The sequence below is a fragment of the Falco rusticolus genome, chromosome 15, assembly GCF_015220075.1.
Source record: "Falco rusticolus isolate bFalRus1 chromosome 15, bFalRus1.pri, whole genome shotgun sequence".
In the NCBI taxonomy this organism is placed as follows: Eukaryota; Metazoa; Chordata; class Aves; order Falconiformes; family Falconidae; genus Falco; species Falco rusticolus.
Window position 1 is genome coordinate 20539671 of NC_051201.1, and position 19316 is coordinate 20558986.

Consider the following 19316-nt stretch of genomic DNA (forward strand, 5'->3'; position numbering starts at 1 on the left):
CTTAGAGCTGAGGGGAGATACGTGCTCAGAGAAGGCACGGGTGGCTTGGTGCGGGTGCTGCTCCAGGCGAAGGTCTTCTCCCAGTGTGATGCAGTCGTGGTGTTTTTCCTTACCTGTTAATTTTGCCCTTCATTTCAAAATCTGGTTCAGCATTGAGAAGCTGTCCTGCTGCCTGGTTCACCATGTCACCTCCTCTGTGGCTTCAGAAGGTACCCTAGGGCCACCTCCAAGTCACACCCCAGCAGCCGCCCTCGGACCCTGAAACCAGAAGTGAGCATGTGCAGCAACGCGGAGCATCGAATGCACCGACACTGCTGAGTTGGTGTGACTGAAAATGCTGGTGTAGCCGTGAGCCATCGGCATTGTACACCTTAAACCAAGGAGACACTGGGGTGGGAATCGAGAGGGTTTTTCACTCTAACCCACATACTGGAGTGTGTGCGTGAAATCGGTGAGAGACACTGCTTCACACCAGACAAGGGTCTGCTCATTTTTGTACAGAGATGAGCTCCACCAGTGAGGTAATTTAAGGGCTAGAGTCCAAAACTGCATATTTTTTTTTTCTTCTCTGGGTTGAATTTTAAAGCCACTGAAGGGATTTGGCCCTCCGTCTGTAACCGAAACCTGTAGGAGATGTGTGGTTACGTCCCTTAGTCATCAGTGGAAATATCCCTTGCTGACCTTTGAATTCCAAATTTTCCGTGAGACTCAGCATCAGGTCTGGATCCCGTCTGCAGCTGTGGGCTGCAATGCCATGTGTAAGCGGGTCTACGACAGTCAGTCTCCAAGGAATTGTCTTTTATAGAAAAAAGCACTTTGGTCTATTTTTTTTCTCCATTCTTTTTTATAAATAAATTATACCTTTGATGAGAAGTGCCTCAGAGACTTTCATGAAACACTGAATGTGGTAGTAAGGGGTTCGCTGAAGTTCTGGCCACGTTGGCTACCGCCAGCTCTCAGAGGAGCATCCAGCCCAAGTGTGTGGATGCTCACCAGGGTCCTGCCCGCAGTCACACGTTTGTGCTGCCCCACCTGCAGGTTAACTGCTCTGATTTCAAGCTGAGACCAAACTAAGCTGCCACGTTCCTTCGGTTTCCAGCTCCTGCTTTGATGAGCCCTTTTTAGCAAACATGGCCAGAAGGGAGCTTTGTCCCACATGGGGCACCAGGCAGCCCTCTCCCTGTGTTTCTTTCAGTGTTATGGTACCTCTGGGACTCCTCCAAGGCCACAGCATCGCCGTGACCCCCAAAGCGCCTTGCTGTAAGTGAGCTTTCTCACGAGGCTGCCTGCTCCGTAGGTGGGGAGCCAAGGACTGTGGACACGAAAGTTTCGCCAGCGGCTTTGCACAGGAAGCCACTGGCTGACCTGACAGCTGAACCCAGGGAAATTCCTTTTGCCAGAAACTGGAGCAGAGCAGGATTTCACCCTGCATCGCTTGCGTCTCGGACAGTACTTGCAAATCACAAGAGCAGCCCTTCATTATTTGCCACAAAGCTGTGTTCCAGCTGCGTGGCTCGGTGCCGGTGGGAACACGGTGGCAGGGAGCAGGGCTCTGCCCTGTAGCGGGTGGAAGGAACCCAGCATACCAACCTGGGGCCAACAGGGTTGACCTACTGATGAGGATCAACAAGATCCTTGACGCAGTCTTGCAAGGGAGAGTGAGGTGCCATGGGACAGACCGAGGGCACCTTTGCTGGCAGTGAGAAGAATGACTCAGGCCAGGCATCAGTGCCCAGGGAACAAGGTAGAGGTGAGACAACAACCAAGTAGAAGCACCCATGGAGAAAACTCCACCTCCCAAGCTCCCCCTCAAGCCACAGCAGCCACAAAGGCACCACGCAGCAATGAAAGCCTCTGTCCTCACCCTTACCCTGTGGGAGCAAGCAAAACGGCCATAGGTCCCAAAACGTGGGTGAGGGAATGGGATGGAAATACCTGCTGTGAGTCCCTGCTGGTTTTGGGGAGTGGTCCCCCTCGCTCCATGGCCAGCCCCTCCGAGCAAAGGCAGCCGCTGCTCTGCTCTTCACCTCTGTGGCCATCACCTGCCTCCACGGAGGAGGCATAAAAAATAGCCTGGGGCTGCGGCGAAGGATAAAAAGTACCTTGGGTTGGCACAGGGAAAGCATGAAACTGAAGAACATTTATGGCCGAGGTTTCTGATCAGCTGCAGTGTTTAGCGGAATGTTTAGCAGAGGAACTGCTGCGTTTCAGAGAGCTGCAGATCATGAGGAAAGGGCTTTTGCAGCCTTGAGTGCCTGAATGGGGGCCTGAGGTTTGCTCACCAGGAACCCATCCGTACAGCAGCTCTTCACGGTGACATTGTGGTCAATAAAGCAAAACGTCTGAGCTGCAATTAAAAAAAGAAAACATCAAAAAAGCACAGACACTGCCAAACCCCCACATTTTTACATTATGTTTAAAAAAAACCCAGTTGGGCTTTTGTGAAAGCAGAGTAGATCAAAACCTGCTTTTATGACGCGTTCACTGTAAATGAAAAAAATTTGCATGCTAAAGGGGCCGTGGTCTAAGCACTCTCCAGCCCCTTGGCCTCTGTTAGAGGAATAAGGGTTGTCATTTCCATGGCAGAGACGAAGAAACAGCCACAGAGATGGGAAACATTTTGGCTGTCGTCAGCTGGCAGGTTGGTAGCGATGGCAATTTAGATTTGGCTCCGAATAAAAATGTTTTGCTTTGAAGTAATTCAAATTAAATGGAAAAGAAATGGGTGGACGTTTTTGGTTTGGTTTTTCTTTTTGTGCAGTGTTTTGGGAGGGACCCTCACATCTGTCTTCAACCTCCGCACTGCTCAGCTCCTGCCTCCTCCCAGCATCTCCCTATTAGAAAAAATAAAAAAAAACAACCCCCAAGTGGATTTTCCTTCTGAACTGAATCCAACCTCACTTTCTGATTTTAAGCTTTTGCAGAGGTAAAGTAAATAATCACAAGGGGATAAAAAAAAAAAAAAAAAAGCCAATTGTGGAGGGGGTGGGGGGGAAGAAAAATCACTGCATTTCCTATCGAAAAAAAGTTACAGAAAAAAAAACCCACAAAAAAACCACAAAAAAACACCCTTTTTGTGTTGGTTATTTTTAACCGGTAAAACAGCAGCAGTGATGGAAGCCCCCAGCCTGGCTCTACATTCGATCCCTCAGCACCCCCGTTCCTGCCCTGTCGTGCGGGGCGCGGATGACGGTGTGCATCCCGAGCCGGGGAGCTGCTGGATGCGGGGCTGTGCGGCGCTGGAGGCCATCTGCGCTCCCCAGCCTGCCGATCACGTGTCAGCCGCTTGGACGCGGACCCAGCTCCTTCCCCTGGTGCGGTTGCTCCTTCCACCACGCTACAGCGAGCGAGCGGGTGCGAGGAGGGAGCCCGGCGTCCCGTCTCGCACCCCGCCGGCACAGGCAGCCCTCCCGGTAGGCACACGAGAGTGGCGGAGCTTTGCTGGCTTTCGGCATAAAAACGGTCCAAAGCGCAGGAGAGCGAGTGCTGCTCTGCTCGGCGAGGATTTCCTCGGTTTCGCTGAAAGGCTGAGGAATGTCTCACACTAACGACATCCAGATGTGCCTACTTGGCAGCCCGCTGCCGAGACATTACCGACGGGACACAGGATCAGCGCTATCAAATGGGCTGTAAGTATCTATTATGGATGTTTGATCAGGGTGGGTTGGGGAGAGTTATGCAGCAAGCAGCGTGCACTGGAGACCGTCCCTGCGCTTTCCTGCTCCCCCAGCCCACGGCTTTTCTTTTTGCTTTGTTGCTGTTGCAACGTTGCTACATGCGGCAGCCTGAGCTGTGATGGTTAATCTGCGGCAGGGCCAGCTGCAGGCTCTGAACATGGCACCACCAGCCCTGCTCTGTCAGCTTCACACTTGGCTTCCCCAAGAACTTTCTTGGGGTGTTTTAGGTTGTTTTTACAGAAGAAAGTTTGGGGCTTCTTTAGACAGTGCCTCCAGGGCTCTGAGGCTGGGTTTCCTCCCAACCACGGACACATTCCAGCGGTGGCATGTTACATTTACAAGCCATTCCTCGGCGGTGAAAGGACATGAATCCTCTCCCATGTTACACTATTGTGTGCTTTGAGAAAACACAGGAACTTTCAAGCCCCCTTGCGTTGCAAAGAGAGAAAGAAAAAAGCGCAGTCCCAGTGAAACGGGCAGTTACCAATCACTTTTTTTTTAAACAGCTTTTGGGCAGATTCTGATAAACTCACGCATTGGGTATCATCTTGAAATTCATGGGGCAAGACAGCACGTACTCCCTCTCCCGTTCACGTCTGGGTGTAACGATGCATCCATGCTAATTGCACTGTGATCGTTGGGTTTGGGGGCACATCGGGCACATTATTTATCGAATCAGAAGAGGGCCTCGGAGCTGAAGAGGCAGCGAGTGCTGCAGCTTGGGGGAGACTGGGAAAGGACAGTGGCTGTTTCCACGGGGTTGTTTCTTACCCCTTCACAAGCCTGCAAGGCTTTATTCGCCTCCTGGGGCCAGGGGAAATGAACATTTTTAAGAGGTAGGGCAGGTTCTTGCTTGGCGGCTCCAGGAGGGGCCCCCTCCCCCAAGCACTCACAGTGCGTGTGGGGCTGCTGCGCTCTCCATAATTCTGAAAATCAGATCACCTACAGGCAAGACCACATCTGGATTTAGGAAGACACCTCCTGAGGCAGCTGCTAAGCCTGCGGAAGATAATCGCGTGTTACCTTCTCCTACCTTGCAGGCAGCTGGCCGCTCATGTTAGAGACGCGGAGCTGTGCTTCGGAGGCACTGCAGTTTCCCCTGGCCCCTGGCAGCAGCACCATCCTGCACAGGCACTGCCCCACGGCACGTCCTGCCCATAAGGGCCAGGAAAGCATCTTGTGCTGCTTAAATGCAGCAGAGCTGTGGTCCCCAAACAGTGCCACGTGTACGTCAGTGACTTACCACTGGGTCAGCAGTGCAACGGGAGACGGGAGGAGTGGTGCAGGTGTCCAGCATTGCCCGGAGGTGCCATGGGGACGGACAGCCGTGCAGGCAGCCAGCGCTGCCCAGCATCGCCGGGGCGCCTGTGCGCAGCTGTCACTGCCTCCTGGCGCAGTACCAAGCAATTCCCTGCTGAGGATGCTTCAAGTTCCTTCCCGGGACCCCTGTATGTGAAGCGCAAGCAGACATCCTAGCATCCACCTCCAGCCTTCGCACAGCAGCTCTGCCGTTTCTCTGCGTTGAAGTTTGTGCGCTCCATAAAAGCTTTGCTGACTGGGGTGAAGCTAAAAGGAAGCACCGCAGCAGCCATCTGCAAGCAGGGGTCTGACATGACTGGCATTGCGAAGGCGAGGTTGGCAGCGCCAGCAGGAGAGACTGTCGGAACATGGGACCAGCCAGCTGAGAAGCTGGTGAAACCCCGCATTTCAGAACTGGGGCAAGCAGAGAGATAAATAAGGCACCCTGTCCTGTAACAGCACAGAACTCACCCATCTGTTTGTGCTGGCCTGAAAAGCGGCTCCAACAGGAAAGTTGGAAATGGTCTTTGGAGCGGGGCCTGCATTTTTGTAACCTGCTTGTGCTGTGTTTCAACCAGCAGAGCTTTTGCCTCCAGGTGCTGCAATGCAAGTATCAGCAGTGGTGACACTGGGCCGGTGACACTGTGCATGGGGCCGGAGGGCTGCTGTGACAGTGGCACCGGCCAGTGGCGCCCGAGCAGCACTGTGATGCGCAGCTGAGCACTGCGAGCCTCTGCCCCTCTGCACGGTGCTCGTTTGGTTCTGCCTCAAAATCCCAACTCTTGGAAAAGCTCTCTTAAGACTTTCAGCTAATTAAATCCTAATGCCTATTCTCAGTTTGTTTATAGAACTCAAAACTTCTAAGCAGCTGAATGAGATGGGCTCTTCTTTCTGGCAAGGCTGCTTAGCAATTGTCTTGATTACTTCATTTTTCTAGGGCTTTGCACTAGCCAATGTGCCAAAGGGTGTATCTTGATATTTCAGCCTGCCCTGTCCTCTAGTCAAGAAGATCAAATCATTCAGCATCAATTTGTAAACCCACAGCTCCAGATGATACCACTTCACAAACACGCTGTAATGCAGAGAGGAGCTGGCGGGCACCAAAGCCACCTGAGGCATCAACTTTGATGAGGTTATTGACTTTGCCTGGAGGTGGAAGAGACCAGAAAAAAACCCTCAGAAACAAATAAAACCAAAAAAGAAACCATGCAGGAATAAAACTCCTTACATGACACCCAAACATAGAAAAGGAAAAGGGCTTCTTCCCCTGCTCCACCACACAGAACTATTTTTCCCCTTCAAACCCGCCAACATCTGCTCAAACTATTAAACGCAAGTTGTTTCATGCATGTTTCTGTATGTGGGGCAGAACAAACCTGGTGCTGGAAGCTGACGCATTTCCCTGTGGCTACCCCAAAGAGTCCAGACACCCACGCGATGCCAAATGAAGACAAGGTTTTGCCTGCACAAGACCCACGCCATGATAACGCACCCGAGAGCGTGAAGCCTTTCCCTTAGCGCTCTGCTTTGGGCTCCTGCACAAGGCAAGAGAAGGATGGCAGCACGACGCGGCTTGAGGGTGCAAAACAAGCGATCCCCTTGCAAACCAGTGCACTGCGTGCGGCCGCATCTTTGGCAACGTTTTTAAATTAAACTGGTGCGGACACAGAAGTCAAACGCTCTGCTGGCCCTCGGGGGCAGGGACCAAGCCAAGGTCGGAAGGCAGATGTCGTCGGCAGAGCTCCAGGCGGTGCTGAGCACTCGCTGCCAGCACCCTGCTCTGGTGGGGCACCGCTAACCTGCGCCCACCTATTGCCCACAGTCCGGCTGCGGGGCAGGCACAGGGTGCCGCCTTGTTCTTGTTGCTGGTGGGTTCTTGAATGGCATCAGGAGGAGGAGGCAAAGGAACAGCAGCACAAGGTGAGAAGGGGCCTGGGAGCTTGATTTGCTCTGGCTGAGTGAATCAGGGTGGAAAAAGAGTTAGGAACAAGGTGGGAGAGGGACATGGGTGCAGACCTCCCCGCTGCAGGCCAGAGACTGGGTCTCAGCTTCCAGCACTGAATGCTACAACTCAGCTTTGTCGTGAAATGTGTTCGACCAACATGAAATGAAAACAAATACCCCAAACTTCAAGCATTGACTCCAAGCACCCCAACACCCAGAACTTTCCAAGTGCCCCTCAGGACTGCAAAAAACTCATTGAACCCATCAGTACTGGATCCCCAACACTTGCTTTAGCTTATTTTACAGAGAAACAGATAAAAGACACCTCCATCAGCAACCACAACCATATTGCACAGCTACACCGTATGTGGCCACTCCATTGCCCAACCTGAACCTACCAGCGGCAGCTCCGGGGGCTGGAAGAGCTTCGTGCGCAGCAGGTTTCTCCAGAGACAACCCACAGCCGTGTTTGGCGGGGAGGGATGCTTCTGCAGGCTGGGCTGGGATGAGCGTGCAGCACAGCTGGTTGCTGTATTTTGTACCCTTTTGCTCAATATACCACGTTTTCAGCTTGCCTCGCTATCTCAGCCGCTTTTTCCGAGGCTGGCTGGGATGAATAACCACCCTTCAAGGCACAAAGCAACACGCCAGAATCACCAAGGCTTCTTGACTGAATTCAGGGCCAGGATCCAGAGGCTTTTTCCCAGCTGGGCCCATGTGAGCAGAAGTGCCAAGCGATGGAGACATGATGACCGCTGCACAAGGAGGAAGCTCAAGGCTTCACGTCATTCAGCTGGGAATGAAGGACTAGCAACTGGGGTTTTTTAAGTCATCATTTAACAGCTTTTCTTGCAGCACTTCTTGGCTGCATTTCAGAATCTTCTTCTCAAACAAATGAAAACCAGGCAGAGGTGAGGGCCCTCTGCCCGAGCGTGCAACAGCACAGGTCAGATTCCCTGCCTGGAAGCTCACCAGGGTGCCGAGCTCCAGCCACTTCCAGTTCTCAAGCACTTTGTTGCCTCTCTGGCCACGCAGGCTGTGGTCCCCTCGGTCCTTCCAGCACGCTCCTTACATAGGGGCTTCCCCTCGCTGCCACCTCACGGCTGTGGGACCTTTCAGCCTCTTCCTACAGCCCAGCTCAGCCCTCAGACATCGCTGGTGCCTGCAGCCCAGCACGCGACACCCCCGCCCTGCCCCAGGACCCCCTTCTCCCACTGCTGGGGCAAACTGCACTGGCCCATTCAAACCTGCTTCAGCTGGACACAAGATCCTTACTGTAGCCATCCCTGGGCAGCCAACACGAAGGACAACTGCCTTTTTTTCCAGGCTTGGAGGACATGGGAGGCAGCCCTGGCAATTAAGCCGGCATTCCCCAAGGCAGAGAGTGATGCAGCAGTTTTATAACCCCAGCTCCGTTCCACAAGCTGGATGGAGATCCACCACAGCGATGTATGACGTGGAGGCATGTCTGCCTTGTATGTGGACACGCAGCGAGATGCTGTGCTGACAAATGCTCTGGGGTGCGCACATCTCTTTTGTTTGGCATCCAGTATTTTCTGCTCACTTTCATAGCCCTGTAATTTTATTTTTTTTCCCCTGGTGTCAAGGTGGATGAATAATCTTTTTGGCTTTAGGACACAGTGGAGTGTCTGCCAGAATCATCAATCCCTCTGAATTCAAGAACAGGACAGCTTTTCCCACACTGACATCCATAGATAGAGCTCACACCTTACAATAACCGAGGGCATTTCCTTCAAATTAAGGAAATATCTAACAAAGACTGGAAAATCCACATAATTTGATCAAGGAATCACTTCAAGGGCTGGCAGCTTCTTTTGAAAATGAGATGTCTATATTCAGCACTGAACTGTTTTATTTCAGCATGGAAATCGCTATTTCAGATTCTTTCTTTCAATAAATGAAAACACAGAAGAAAATCTGGGCTATCAGCCCAGGCTTGTATCAATTCAGGGTTTTTCTTGGCTTTTCTAAGGGCACTTATTGCCAGATTCTGAGACGCTGGCAGGATAAATCTGTGAGCCATGGAAATTACGAGTTCCATGACACACACATTTTATTCCAAACCCTCTCTGATAAAATTAAACACAGGAAAGAGCCAGGACTTTCATCCAGCTCCTTAATTACCATCTGGAGCCTGGCAGCTGAAATAAGATCAAACTTTTGCATAGAAAAAGAAAAAAAAGATTGTTATTACAGCGGGGAAAGAGATGAGACTTTACAAAGAACAAACATCCCAACGCTGTCAGGATCTGTTCCACCAGGGGCTGCACATCTCCCACTCACTTTGGAGGCTGCGTGCACAGACCTACATAGCCACTCAATAAAGCTAATTCTGTCACAACAGAAGGAGAAAAAATGCCTCCGTTTTAGTTCTTATGAGCTTTTTGAGACAAGGTCCCTATTTTAGGTATCTCAATAGCACCCAGCAAAAATTCTTGGTCGTGATGGGCAGAAGAGGGACAGACAATTTCTCTGTAGTGGATCCAGTTCAGTGGCATGTCCTGGGTGTAGCAGGACCATCCCTTCATAATCCTGGAACTTCTGCAAAAATACTGGAGGCAACATGAGCAAAAGCCTGCTGGGAAGCATGTCTTGACAGATAAAGGATGATTTAGCACAAAATTGAAACACAGCAGGTTGCTGCAGAGCATGGCAATCAGGACGTGGCAAGGGTAATTGGGACACGACAGACAAAAAACTCAAACTAACACCCTATATGCGTTAGAAGGAACTGTTTCAGGAGGCTGAGAACAGTTATGAGCCAAGTCATGGGGCAGAAAGAACATAAACAAAACTCAGCTTCTGATGATTATAAGCATTTTAACAACAATTTATGAGATATCAGAGAAAACTCTACAACCTTGCTATTAATATCAAAGCTACGCAAGTTAAAACATCTGCCTAGCCTAGGAGAGAAATGAAAGGTACCGCAAAAAAAAAAAAAACCAAACAAAAAACCCAAACAACTCCTTACTAAAGAAAGGTAAAAACACTTACAAAGGATGGAGGAGCCAGGACTTGCAGCTTCCTACACAATTTATTCCTGCAGTTCACTTTTTTCAGCACTGTTCACCTGTGGAGCGCACGGATGGATGTTCAGCCTCCAGGCGGCAGCCACTTACGGATTCAAACATTTGATGGATCTGATGGGGCAGCGAGGTGCTTGGTAAGAAGGCGGCTGGGGCACAGCCAGGCAGCTTTTGGATATGGTCTCAGTTCACCCAAGACAGACAGACAGACAGACAGACAGCTGTAGTACCTTCTAAGGGCGCTTCTGCTCACGCGGCACAGGCAAGCTAGAGCTGTAAATTGGCTACGACCGTAAAACATCATCAGCGAAAAAAAACATCGGATGTGTAATATACTTCTGTGCACTTGTGGGCAAATTTTTGGGTGGAGTTGAACTTTTAGAAGCCCGCTCCTTGCTAAGGACTGTAGGGATTATGACTGCCACCTGCCTTCTCCAGGAGCACCGGTGGGTCCCCTCGGTGCCACTCGGCTGCATGCTGCTGCGGGGAACAGCAGCGCTGCTGACACAGAGCAAGGTCGTAAAAAGATTAGTCAGGATGAGTTTGGTACAATGCTCTGGTTATGTTGAGACAGGAATGTACTCTGAATAATTGGAAAATGTTCCACTGACGATGTTAAAGTAAAGGAACGTACTCTGAATAATTAGAAAAAATTCAGTGGGCACCTGAAGGAGATAAGGAGACCTGTGAGCCAGGAAATCGTTGAACAAAAAGTTGAAAGGTTTACTCCACCTAGATCCCACCTATTACGAATAGAATGGTTAGATGTCAAAATCAAATGAGTATGTTTGTAAAGATGTTGTAACCTCTCATGAAAACTGTATAATACCCAACTTTTCCCTGAGAACTTCGGAGCTAGTTTGTCCGGTGCGAACCAGCTAGCTCCCCAGCAGTTGCAAAATATATACCTTTGCTGCTTAAAGACAAAATTAATCTCTGAGCAGTTACTCTGTGCCGTTTTGGCATCACTGCACGTACAGCGGCAGCCAGGACCTACCTTCGCTGCAGCTACAGACACTTGACCAGCTCTTTCCCTGAACCACGATGACGTGCCACTTTCTGCCTTCTTACTACTCTTTTTTGTTTGTTTGTTTGCTTGCAGTTGAAGAACTGATTGAATGAGACAGAAGATCTCCAGGAAAAGCGTAAGTGAGGAATCAAATCTGCTGTTTCAAAAGGCAGCTTCATCTTTCACATGCGGGTAAAATGTTCCCAGCGCCAGGCACTACCTTGCTTCTGCATATCAGGATTTATTTGCCCACCTCTTGCTTACCGGTCAGGGTGATTTGGCAGAAGCAAAACACCCGTGGCCCTTTCCAACCTCATTAATGGAAGTTATTTATAATGGTTTAATATTTTATAAAGATTATTGGCAGCAAAAAGGCCCTATGTGCATTCGAGAATATGCCCGATGTATTCATTCTGAAGGCACAGATCGTGGTTCGTTTGTGAGAGCTGGCACTGCATGCGGGGAAACGCCAGTGCCACTCTGATGCCGAGAAGTCTGCCCTCCAGCAGCCAGCTCTGCACCTTGCTGTTTTGATTAAAAAAGAGTAAAACCAGCAAGAAACAGTTACTAAGAAAAAAAAAGGAAAAAAAATATCTCATTATTTCTGGAAGAACGGCATTGTTCGTCATTTCCCACCTTGTTTTTCCCAAAGCAGTGAGATCTCTGCAATGGCAAAATGTGTTTGGCAGAGCAGGACGCGGGAGGCAGGGCTGATTTCACGGGGCGCTTCAGCAGTCGTTTTCAGAAGGATGGATGCCTGCTTGGTGACTTAACTAACCAAGTGACAGAGCCAGAGCCCTAGGATCAGCATTAGGTTTGCAGCCCCTGTGCCTTTTAGCAAGTTCCTTCACATGTCTCGGTGTTTCTATGAGTAAAACGCACTACTTTGCTGCTAGTTTTTTACACGGCGTTTCAGGTAGTCTCGTCTGCATGCTTCAAAGCTGCTGAATCCTCATTGCTGACGCGCTGTACGTTTATTTACAGATGGACATTGGTGCCAGGCAGCTCAAACACAGCTTTTAACAGTGCCAGAAACACCACAGAGACAATGAGAGTTCGTCTCAAAGGGGATGCGATCTGTACCCTCCTCCTGCTGGTAGCGCTTTGCTCTTTACTCTACTCCCAGCTGGAACATTTAGTCCCAGTAGGAAACAAGGAACCAACACAGAAGAAGCCTTCAGGAACGTCAAAAATATTCTCTGACGCCAGAGCATCTTGGAGACTGATGCCAGCAGAGGCAACGGCACCCAGACCCCCAGTAACTCCTACCATTAGACGAACAGAAGTGGCCAACAAGAAGGTCCAGACTACAACTGCACCCCCGTTGACTGATTCTGCCTTCAACTTCAAGCGTTACCTTCTAAACAAGGACAACAGGAACTTCAATATCCTCATTAACCAGCCCAAGAAATGCAGGAAAATACCTGGAGGTCCCTTTCTGCTCATCGCGATCAAATCAGTAGTTGAAGACTTTGACAGACGTGAGATTGTCCGGAAGACTTGGGGCAGGGAGGGTTTGGTGAATGGGGAGCAGATCCAGCGAGTGTTCCTCCTGGGAACACCAAAGAACAGGACAGTGCTGGCGACATGGGAGACCCTGGTCCACCAGGAGAGTCAGGCATACCGGGACATTTTACTCTGGGATTTCGTGGACACTTTCTTCAACCTGACCCTGAAGGAGATCCACTTCCTGAACTGGGCAGCTGAATTCTGCCACAATGTGAAATTTATTTTTAAAGGTGACGCCGATGTTTTTGTCAACGTCGAGAACATTGTTGACTTCCTTGAGAGACATGACCCCACTGAGGACCTCTTTGTTGGGGACATCATCTACAACGCTCGCCCTATCCGTGTCCGAAAAAGCAAATACTATATCCCAGAGACCATGTACGGGCTGAGCATCTACCCAGCCTACGCAGGGGGAGGGGGGTTTTTGCTGTCCAGCCGTACCATGAGGAAGCTCTCTAGGGCTTGCAGAGAGGTAGAACTCTTCCCCATCGATGACGTCTTTTTGGGCATGTGCTTACAGAGAATCAACCTCAAACCCGTTCTGCACGAAGGATTCAAGACCTTTGGCATTGTCAAGCCTTCTGCTGCCCCACACCTACAGACATTTGACCCCTGTTTTTACAAAGATCTCATGGTAGTTCACAGTCTGAAAGTTGCCGAGATCTGGCTAATGTGGAACCTGCTCCACAGCCCACATCTTTCCTGTACTCAGAAAAAGCAAGTGAAGAAGCCTTTCCAATGGAAAAAGAAAGCTCAACCAACCACACAGGCATCACCCCTCGGGTAACGCAGGCAGACAGACGCAGATACGCAGAGCAACCAGCTGAGAAAGGGAACCTGGAATGGTTGCAACCAACCAACCAGACTTTAGAAGTATTTTAGCACATCTTATTTACAATGTTAAGAAAAGATGACAAACTGTTGCAGGAATTTGCCACAATTCCACATTTGCACACACCCCCTGTGCAGGTCCTTCTCCATTAATGAGTCCAAATAATCGTAACAGTATCTTTAATTTATTACTATTTATTAGAATTCTAGTAGTGCTTAGTGGGCCAGTGTCTAAAAGCACATTGCAAAATGCAGTCCTTGGAGATTTTTCAGCATTGTTGGAAATGTGAGAAATGAAAGAAGACAGAGGGTAAGAGATAACACCATGGAGCACAGGGATTGCTGTCAACTTATTACCTTGACTCAGACTCATTGAGACATGACCAAACTACACAGGAACTAGAGTATAAAAAGAAATCAAGTCACCTTAGTATACGCTCAAATCAAATCACTGCTGCCTGGTGGGCTTTCTGTAAGCCTCATAAGAAAAGAAGAACGACTACATGGGGTCCTACACGTTACAGATAGGGTGGGCTACAAGAAAACTGGATGCTGAGGCTGGCGTGGCTGGTTAAGCAAGGCACGCGAGTAGATTACTGGGAAGGGGCAGACTTCCAAAGGGCCTTTAAAGAAAGGACAAGAAGGACTTTGAGTTGATCCCTCTGAGGTTTGATTTTTCATTATTCGTAGCAACTCCTCAGTTCAAGTATCTGCTTCATTGACACACTCGGGACTCAGGGGACCAGGTTTTGGCACTTCCACGAACTCAGGCTTTCTATATTATGGTGACATGCACTCAGCGAAGACTCAACATCATCCAACGGTATCTGATCTCTCTCACAGTCTAATCCAGATCTTCAGAAGGTTCACAGCTGGAGACATCCTTTGGCCTTCACTTGTGAGGATAAAAGCACACGGAGCTGCTACTTGCATCACATTTGGGAGCTTCTTTAAAACCAAAGGAAAACTTGTCAATGGCCTGGGCTGGTTTCTGTAGGCCTCAGTGCTCTTGCCTGGCGTACAGTCAGCTGCAAAGAGCACCCAAGACTCTTCACATTGCTGCAGGTGTCATGTGAAGGCAGAAAGTAGTCTTCAGACAGAAAGGGCTTCAGAGTAAAAGCCGTTCTACATTTATTGCAAGAAAGCAAAACCACACAGCCATCTTTCTGCTGGGCTTTCCAAGTTTCAGTCAGCCTGTAGCTTCAAGAGTATTTTAAGCAACAGACAAGAACACTGGATTGCTTAGTTTTTCAAAGAATAGTCAATACTTCAAAGCTTTTGTTTTTTTCCAGCAGATTACCTTAAAAGAACATCCTTTTCTTGGACATCAAAGAGGGAGTAAATTCCTCTAAATCAGGGTTAAAAAGCTATGAAATCCACAGGGCAAAGAGCCTGAGTTCACCTGATACTTCTTTTGCAATTTTTTCCCCCTCAACAGAACTCCTCTCCATCAGAGAACCCTCAATGCCATCCCTCTTCAGGAGGGCACATACAGCTCCAAAAAGGAACTACAATCAGTCATAAAAGTCCAGGAAACTGCTTTGCCTTGAACAGAGCCTGCGGAGCATCTGCGTTTCATAGCTGGGTATAACCCTCCTGCTACCCAGCAGCAGACCAGGCTTGGTACTCATGTTAACTATGCACAACACAGAGGAAAGCAAGCTGGTAATAGCTGTTGGTGGGCTGTTAATACCAGTCTTACATGTTATCTTCATTGTAAGGGTTTATGCCTTACGATAATGTATTTCCCAGGAAAGGTCAGCTAGAAATCAAGAAATTTCTGTTTTATTTCCATATATATATATAAAGAAATTTCTATTTTATTTCCATATATATATATAAAGAAATTTCTATTTTATTTCCATATATATATGGAGAAATCAAGGGACCACATGTTGATCTGGGATATTTTCAGCAACGCAATCCTGACATACAAAATGCTCACGTGGGCTTTCCAAGGAGCTCTGTTGGGTGTGGAAATAAGCCAGAGCCTCGCTGGTGGAAGCCAGCCAGCCACGTCCCCGTCTGCTAACACGTGTGACATGTATTTATGAGCTTGTACAGAAATGTATTATGTGTGATTAGTTTACAGTTTGGGAAATTATTTATACCATAATTAAAAGCCAGCATGCAGACATGCCTCCAGTTGTCAGAGTGAGTCTGTCAAGTTCACCTGCACACGCGTTGTAAGACTAACACCAGAGGTATTTTTCATGGAGACAGCAACATAAACAATACATTTTTGTTATTTGGGATAACTTGCGCTGAATCTTTCCTTATGTCAGACTTAATTTAATGGTAACGACAGAAAAATAAACGCGACTCACCCTATGATGTCCCACAAGGCAGGCAGACAGGCGCAGCAGTCCTTACCAAGATCTTGCTTTTAAGCTTGGGGACACACAGATTGGCTTCTCCCTCTAGGATGTCTTCAGTTCTGCAATCTACCCACAATGTGGCATTAATGAGTGCATTTTGTCCCAGATCAAAGTTGTTCAAACACCCACCTGGGCCAGCACATACCCCAATAGCTGGCAGAAACAGAACTAGAGCAAACACATCACTCTGTTGTCTTAAGTCTATGGAATAGCGCACTTACCGCTCCCTACAGCTACCTTGAAGGAGGTTGTAGCGAGGTGGGTGTTGGTCTCGTGTCCCAGGTAACAAGTGATGAGAAGAAACAGCCTTAAGTTGCACCAGGGGAGATTTAGATTGGATAATAGGAAAAATTTCCTCACTGAAAGGGTTGTCAAGCACTGGCACAGGCTGCCCAGGGAAGCAGCTGAGTCACCATCCCTGGAGGTATTTAAAAGATGTGTAGATGCTCAGGGACATGGTTTAGTGGTGGGCTTGGCAGCGCTGGGTTAACAGTTGGACTTGGTGATCTTAAAGATCTTTTCCAGCCTAAATGATTCCGATTTCTTTTATCTGATGAATACTAAACGTAGTATCTATTAATGACACATTTGCTTTAGTTCTCCAGCCTCTGCTGCACAGCGCATTTGACCTGGTTTTAAAAGTTTACATTTGCTTCTGCAGTTGAGCTGGAAGTTCACAGACCCCATACGTGAGCGTAACGCACTGGGGACATGCTGGAGGGCAGCGCTGTACTCCCTGCGGTTTATTAAGTTCTACTTGCTGCTACAGCAGGCAAAAAGCCTTTAACTGCACCCAAGCTGGAGAATGTTTCCTGAAAGATGGGGGTCTTTTCAGGAAAATGCTAAACCCCGAGGTGCGTATGAGAACTGGCAGGAAGAACCCTCTACAGGCCTTTTTGTGCAGCTCAGAAAACCAAAACTATCCGTTCCAGAATGACATTCTGAGCGGCCTTTATTAACTGGCCAATTCAACGCACCAGTTGGAGTTTTGCTACAAAGCCTTGCTGGCAACTTTTTTCATGACTAACCCATGATGAGAAAAGAAAACATAAAAACACCCTAAGTGGGTTTCACCAGTAGCAAGGAAAGCAAGCAGGCTTCCTTGAGACAGACAAACATCTGAAGCTAATACAGTACAGTAGGGTTTATTGAAACTCAGGGATCCACACACAGTCGGATTTTGTTCCTACTGTACGTAAGTAGCCACATTTGGTCACTGTAATGAGCAGAGCTGGCTTGAAGCTCACATTCAGCACCTCCAAACGCATCTCTGAACACATAAAACTGGTAGCGAATGCCAAGATCCATCATTCAGTCAGGCCACTGCTGACTTAGACACCACAAAAAAGAAAGGCAGAGATGGCTCTGAAGCAGCCGAGTATTCAAATACCGTGCTTCCCGCCTGCAGTTTAATTATTCACCTTCCTACCGCAGGTTCTCGGAAGCAAATCCCAACTGCAAAAATCAAACAGTACAAAAAAAAAAAATCAAATGGCTCTGAGACTCCTCACTAAATATCAGCACTGAGAACATTTCCCCCGGAGAGCGCTGACAGACCACCAGGCTGGCGGGGTGCAAGTGCCTGCCCCCCTCCCACCCCAAGCCCAGTTTGAAGAAGTGCTGAGCCCCCAAGCTGTACCCTTCAGCTGGAGCTGTAGGTCCCAGCAGCCCTGAAAATGAGCCCACGTTTCCTTAACGATGCTACTAACGCGACTGATGCTTGTCAAGACCAGTTTAAACCCAACTTTTCATGATTCTTTAGGCTTATGGCCAGTAAGGAAACCATACTGAGCAATGAGAGTTCATCCAAGCCCCTTCAGAGCAAACAGTTCCCCCACCAGTCTTGACCAGCCAAACGCCCTCTCCCCAGTTCACCCAAACCCAGCTCACTGGTCTCTCCCTCCCCTCCCCAGTCTGCCCACTGACAAGACCAGTGCTGAGCCCAGGGAATAACATAAAATCACACAGGTCCGTGGGGACTGCTTTGTCTCCGGGGGGGCTGACTGAGCTGGGTGAGAATAAAGGCATGATATTAAGACAAATCCTCTCTCTGGGCATAGAAACAGAAGAAAAGGGTGAAATAATCTTAGTAGCCTCCACGCTCGGGGATGCAACAGGGCTACCCAGCAAGGAGCACGGTAAACTCGGGGTTTCAGGGCTTCAGTTCTCCTGTGAGGGAGCAGCGGAGGTGAAAAGCGGGGACAGTGATTCAAGCTGTTTTGATTACTTGGTTGATTAGACTGCACATTGCATCATCACGCCCAGGGATTTTTTTGTGATTGGTATTTAAACTAAAAGTCTCTTCGAAGGATATTAATACTGGAACGAAACGTACGCATGAAGCGGAGTATGTAGTGTAGGTGTGAAACATTAAGGCACTTCAAACCAGCTTTCCAAAATTGCAATATGCAGTACTTCGAAGTGACCACACTAGGAACACTTCTTTTTCATACCCTAATTCATTCCTCTTTAAAAGGGTCACATTAAATCATTACACAAAAAAAAAAAATTTATCTTTCTTACACCACGGTAGATGGCCCTGCCTGCCGACTCCAGCTTACCTTTCCTGCTGCTCCAAGCAGTGCGTTTCCAGATCATGAAAATGAATGTTTTTGCCTGCTGGAAAAATACACGTGCCCAAAAATAAAACAAAAGCCTTGGATATAAGGTTTGGCAGATAAAACGTTTAAACAATGACTATTAGTCACACACATAGGTTAGAGAATATGCTGTTTGAGTTCCACCTGGGCTCTCCAAGTGGCACATACGTTCCCTGCAGAAGCAAATCCCCTCGTAGGTGCAGTTTTCACTCAGTGAAATGGTTATTCCCTGGCCTTGAACAAAGCCCCCTTCTTTATTAACTGCTGATCCTATTTTAACACTTAAGAGTTACATCCTCAGGAAGCTCCACTTTTAATTTCCCCCTGTTACGCTTCAACCTTACCTTATCTCTGAAACATCCTGGGCCATACCTGACGTGAAAAGAACCAACCAGAACGAATTTGTATTGTAACTCCCCCTGCACACATGATATATTTATTTGGCTACATGTGCTGCGTGAGGTTACATCTGACAGGCTCGGCCAGAAAAAGAGTGCTTTGTGCTCTTAACCAAGATAAAGGAAGTACAATTTCAAAAAAAAAAAAAGTGTTTATGGGGCAAAAGTTGACACGGAACAATTGTATCTGCAAAGCCAGCATAAAATAATGCTGTTTGCATCATGACCCTAAGAATTACTCTGAACTCAAAGCCCTATGAACCACAACCAGCCCACGTGAAATCCTGCCATATCAGACATCTCAGTCCTTTGTCCAAATACTCTGAAGCAAGCAAACAGCTACAGCTTGGACATACTGTTTCTTTCAAAGTAAGAGACACACAGCTTCACACATGCAGATGTAGTCATACACATTTGGAGCCATCAAACACAAAACCTAACAGAAGTTCAGCTTAGCAGAGTCGTTAAGCAACTAACACCACCTAGAAAGTTAATGCGAAACGCCAGCTGGGATCTAACCTCCAGCCAGCCCCTGATAACCATGATGAATCACCATCTCGCTGTAATGGTGAGCCATAGGAAAGATTTGTTTTAAACAGGTTTGATGGGAGTTCTGGAATA

At 48.4% G+C, this 19316-nt stretch overlaps 1 protein-coding gene and 1 long non-coding RNA gene across 2 annotated transcripts; one reads left to right on the top strand and one right to left on the bottom strand.

Annotated features, from left to right (window-relative positions):
- Window positions 1-3324: 3324 nt before the first annotated feature.
- B3GNT9 (UDP-GlcNAc:betaGal beta-1,3-N-acetylglucosaminyltransferase 9) lies at window positions 3325-15448 on the top strand. Its single transcript, XM_037409566.1, has 3 exons — window positions 3325-3629; window positions 11073-11115; window positions 11964-15448. The coding sequence occupies exon 3, from the start codon at window positions 12028-12030 to the stop codon at window positions 13273-13275; it is 1248 nt and encodes a 415-aa protein (XP_037265463.1). The 5' UTR covers window positions 3325-3629; window positions 11073-11115; window positions 11964-12027; the 3' UTR covers window positions 13276-15448.
- Window positions 15449-15451: 3 nt separating this feature from the next.
- On the bottom strand, window positions 15452-18787 carry LOC119158047. Its single transcript, XR_005107742.1, has 3 exons — window positions 18642-18787; window positions 18259-18316; window positions 15452-15763 (listed from the first exon to the last, which is right to left on the bottom strand). It is a non-coding gene; the product is annotated as an uncharacterized LOC119158047 (long non-coding RNA).
- Between the last annotated feature and the right edge of the window lie 529 nt (window positions 18788-19316).